At 52.9% G+C, this 4,360-nt stretch overlaps 1 protein-coding gene across 1 annotated transcript in view; it reads left to right on the forward strand.

The window, feature by feature from the left end:
- The window catches only part of NAPA (NSF attachment protein alpha), a gene marked incomplete at its 3' end in the record, with an annotated part of 18,730 nt that extends 14,535 nt beyond the window's left edge, over positions 1-4,195 (forward strand). The window contains exon 4 of the mRNA XM_015419029.1: positions 4,017-4,195. Coding sequence (XP_015274515.1) covers positions 4,017-4,195 — 179 coding nt within the window. The remainder of the gene's footprint in view (positions 1-4,016) is intronic.
- Positions 4,196-4,360: the final 165 nt, after the last annotated feature.

Raw genomic sequence — 4,360 nt, forward strand, 5'->3', positions numbered from 1 at the left:
CGCAGCCTGTGAGTTTCTATCTATGCCTTGTGGCTGACAGCCACTGATGGACCTCTGCTCCGTATAAGAACATAAGAGAAGCCAGTGTTGAATCGGGCTAATGGCCCATCCAGTCCCACACTCTGTGTCACACAGTGGCCAAAAACACCAGGTGCCCTCAGGAGGTCCATCAGTAGGGCCAGGACACTAGAAGCCCTCCCACTGTTGCCCCCCCCCAAGCACCAAGAAGACAGAGCATCCCTTGCCCCAGACCAAGAGTTCGTATCGATATAAAAAACTCCATATAAGAACATAAGAGAAGCCAGTGTTGGATCAGGCCAATGGTCCATCCAGTCCAACACTCTGACACACAGTGGCCCAAAACACCAGGGGCCATCAGGAGGTCCAGCAGTGGGGCCAGGACACTAGAAGCCCTCCCACTGTTGCCCCCCTCTCCAAGCACCAAGAATACAGAGCATCCCTTGCCCCAGACCGAGAGTTCCTATCTATCCCTTGTGGCTAATGGCCACTGGTGGACTTCTGCTCCATATAAGAACATTAGAGGCCAGTGTTGGATCAGGCCAATGGCCCATTCCAGTCCAACACTCTGTCGCACAGTGGCCAAAAGTACCAGGGGCCATCAGGAGGTCCAGCAGTGGGGCCAGGACACTAGAAGCCCTCCCACTGTTGCCCCCCTCTCCAAGCACCAAGAATACAGAGCATCCCTTGCCCCAGACCGAGAGTTCCTATCTATCCCTTGTGGCTAATGGCCACTGGTGGACTTCTGCTCCATATAAGAACATGAGAGGCCAGTGTTGGATCAGGCCAATGGCCCATTCCAGTCCAACACTCTGTCGCACAGTGGCCAAAAGTACCAGGGGCCATCAGGAGGTCCAGCAGTGGGGCCAGGACACTAGAAGCCCTCCCACTGTTGCCCCCCTCTCCAAGCACCAAGAATACAGAGCATCCCTTGCCCCAGGCCGAGAGTCCCGGCCTTGTGGCTCACAGTCACTGTTGGACCTCTGCTCCATATGTTTATCCAGTTCCCTCTTGAAGCCATCCATGCTTGTAGCCGCCGCCACCAACTCCTGTGGCCGTGAATTCCGTGTGTTAATCACTCTTTGGGTGAAGAAGCACTTCCTTTGATCCATTCTAACCTGACCGCTCAGCCATTTCATGGAGTGCCCACGAGTTCTTGTCTTGTGAGAAAGGGAGAAAAGACTAGGTCTATGATGCAGCCTCATTTGGACTACCGTTCTGATCACAGTATCTCAAAAAGGACGCTTGAAAGCTGGGGAAAGTACAGAAGGGGGCGACCGAGATGATTCAGGGGTTGGAGCCCCTTCCCCAGGAGGAATGGCAGAAGAGTCCGGGACCTTCCAGCTTAGAAAAGAGACAACTGGGGGGGGGGGCATGAGAGAGGTTTACAAAATTATGCACGGGGCAGAGAGAGTTGACAGAGAGAACCTACCAATGGGCAGTAGGTTCAGGACAGACGAAAGGAAATACTGCTTTACGCAGCGAGTGATTAAAATGCGGGATCCTCGGCCAGAGGATGTAGTGATGGCCACAGGAATAGACAGCTTTAAAAAGGGATTAGATGTTTCATGGCGGATAAGTCCATCAATGGCTGCCAGCCCTGGTGACTGAGGGGAATCTCCACATTCAGAGGCACGAAGCCTCTGTATCCCACAGCCAGGAGGCAGCCTCAGGGAAAGGCCTCGGCCTCTCTGCCCTGTTGTTGGCCCACCAGAGGAACCGGTTGGCCACTGTGTGAGACAGGATGCTGGACTAGATGGACCCTCACTTTTCTGACCCAGCAGGGCTCTTCTGATGTTCTTATCAGGGGAAGGCCTCGGCCTCTCTGCCCTGTTGTTGGCCCACCAGAGGAACCGGTTGGCCACTGTGTGAGACAGGATGCTGGACTAGATGGACCCTCACTGGTCTGACCCAGCAGGGCTCTTCTGATGTTCTTATCAGGGGAAGGCCTCGGCCTCTCTGCCCTGTTGTTGGCCCACCAGAGGAACCGGTTGGCCGCTGTGTGAGACAGGATGCTGGACTAGATGGACCTTCACTGGTCTGATCCAGCAGGGCTCTTCTGAGGCTGTTATGTTCTTACAAGTCAGCAAGATCTGAACAACCATTGGGGACGGTTGCTGCCACTGGTGGGGCGGGGCAAAGATTTATTAATAGCTTCCTCAAGGTAATGTTCCTTGGCTGTACAAGTAGCCAGCGCTCCCTTGCCAGGTGATTGGCAGTAAGTCTTCTATGGAGATTGTCTGAGTGGAGACCCAGTGCTCTCGGTCGATGCAATACCCTAGCGTGGACGGTACTTAAAGCTTAAGGCAGATTGCTTCGCCAAGTGAATCAAAGAACGCATCGAAGCCGGCAAGGCTAATCCCTGGACATCCTTAAAAATAAGTTAATTGAAAAGCGGTGCGTAAGCCTTTACGAGCAGACGCAATCCCGCCGTCCCGTAGATAAAAATAGCCCGGATGAGACTCAATACTTGTTCGGCCGATGAAATGAAAGCAGGTTTGAATGCATCTCCCCCCCAAACACAGGGCAAGAGGACAGTTGAATTAATGCAGCTGAATCTTTCAGAAAACAAATGAACATAAGAACATAAGAGAAGCCAGTGTTGGATCAGGCCAATGGCCCATCTAATCCAACGCTCTGTCACACAGTGGCCAAAAATACCAGGTGCCATCAGGAGGTCCAGTGGTGGGGCCAGGACACCGGAAGCCCTCCCATTGTTGCCCCCCCCCCAAGCACCAAGAATACATTACAGAGCATTTCTTGCCCCAGACCGAGAGTTCCTGTCTGTCTGTCTATCATCTAATAGCCACTGATGGATTTCTGCTCCATATGCTTATCTAATTCCCTCTTGAAGCCATCCAGGCTTGTAGCCGCCACCACTTCCTGTGGCAGTGAATTCCATGTGTTAATCACTCTTTGGGTGAAGAAGGACTTCCTTTCATCTGTTCTAACCCGGCTGCTCAGCAATTTCATGGAGTGCCCGCAAGTTCTCGTATTGTGAGAAAGGGAGGAAAGGACTTCTTTCTTCACCTGCTCTATCCCATGCATAATCTTATAAACCTCGATCATGTCACCCCTCAGCCGTCGTTTCTCCAAGCTAAAGAGCCCCAAGCGTTTTAACCTTTCTTCATAGGGAAAGTGTTCCAACCCTTTTATCATTCGAGTTGCCCTTTTCTGCACTTTTTCCAATGCTATACTATCCTTTCTGAGGTGTGGTGACCAGAACTGCACACAGTACTCCGGATGAGGTCGCACCATCGATTTATACAGGGGTATTATGATACTGGCTGATTTGTTTTCAGTTCCCTTCTTAATAATCCCCAGCATAGCATTGGCCTTCTTTATTGCATTCACACACTGTCTCGGCATTTTCAGTGAGTTATCTACTGCGACTCCCAAGATCTCTCTCTTGATCAGTCTCTGCCAGTTCAGACCCCATCAATGTGTATTTATATTTAGGCTTTTTGGCTCCAATGTGCATCACTTTGCCCTTGGCCACGTTGAACCCCGTTTGCCATGAAGTCCTAAGGCAGAGGTGTCAGACTCATTTGTTACAAGGGCCAGATCTGACATAATGTCCTTCGTTCGGCTGGGCTACGCGTGCCATAAAACATAATGCCAAGTACCAGAGATTGTTGTTGTTCAGTCGCACAGTCGAGTCCGACTCTTCGCGACCCCATGGACAATCTCCCGCCAGGCTCTCCTGTCTTCCGCCGTCCTCCGAAGTTGGCTCAATTTCATGTTCGTTGCATCGCTGACACTGGGCGCTGGGCAGATGGTTCCCCATGATGCTTGCCTGCTGAAAAACGAGGTTGTTCTTTTGCGCTGAAGCCGCAATGGAGTGGCTCCGCCCATTCCTCCCCAGCACTCCCTCCCTTGTACCAGTTGGTCGCAGGCCACATTAGAGCCCTGGATGGGCCGGCCCCCAGGCCTTACGTTCGACACCCCTCTCCCAAGCAATGAATAAGTGGCCACTTTCCCACGCCCTGTTGATGCAGATGGGCTGTTTTGGGGGTCACGGGAGGCGCACCGGGCGACCCGCGTATCCCAGAGTGCCGGTGCCTGGTTCTCACCCATCTGCCTTCCTTCCCCCGCCCAGGGCCGTTTCACCATCGCAGCCAAGCATCACATAACGATAGCGGAGATCTACGAGATGGAGCTGGTGGATATCGAAAAGGTACGAGCCGGGAGAAGCCCGCAGGGGGCCGGAGCGGCAGGGAAGGGGATTTCATTTGCCCGGACAAACCGGCCAGACGGGGTCTCCGTGTTCCACTTCCTTAGGGGGCCAAGGTTCGGGCGCCCCTTTTGTCTTCCTAGTGGGAGAAGGTGCTGAGTTTCATAT

The sequence above is a fragment of the Gekko japonicus genome, unplaced genomic scaffold, assembly GCF_001447785.1.
Source record: "Gekko japonicus isolate JY-2015 unplaced genomic scaffold, Gekko_japonicus_V1.1 scaffold4079, whole genome shotgun sequence".
Lineage (NCBI taxonomy): Eukaryota > Metazoa > Chordata > Lepidosauria > Squamata > Gekkonidae > Gekko > Gekko japonicus.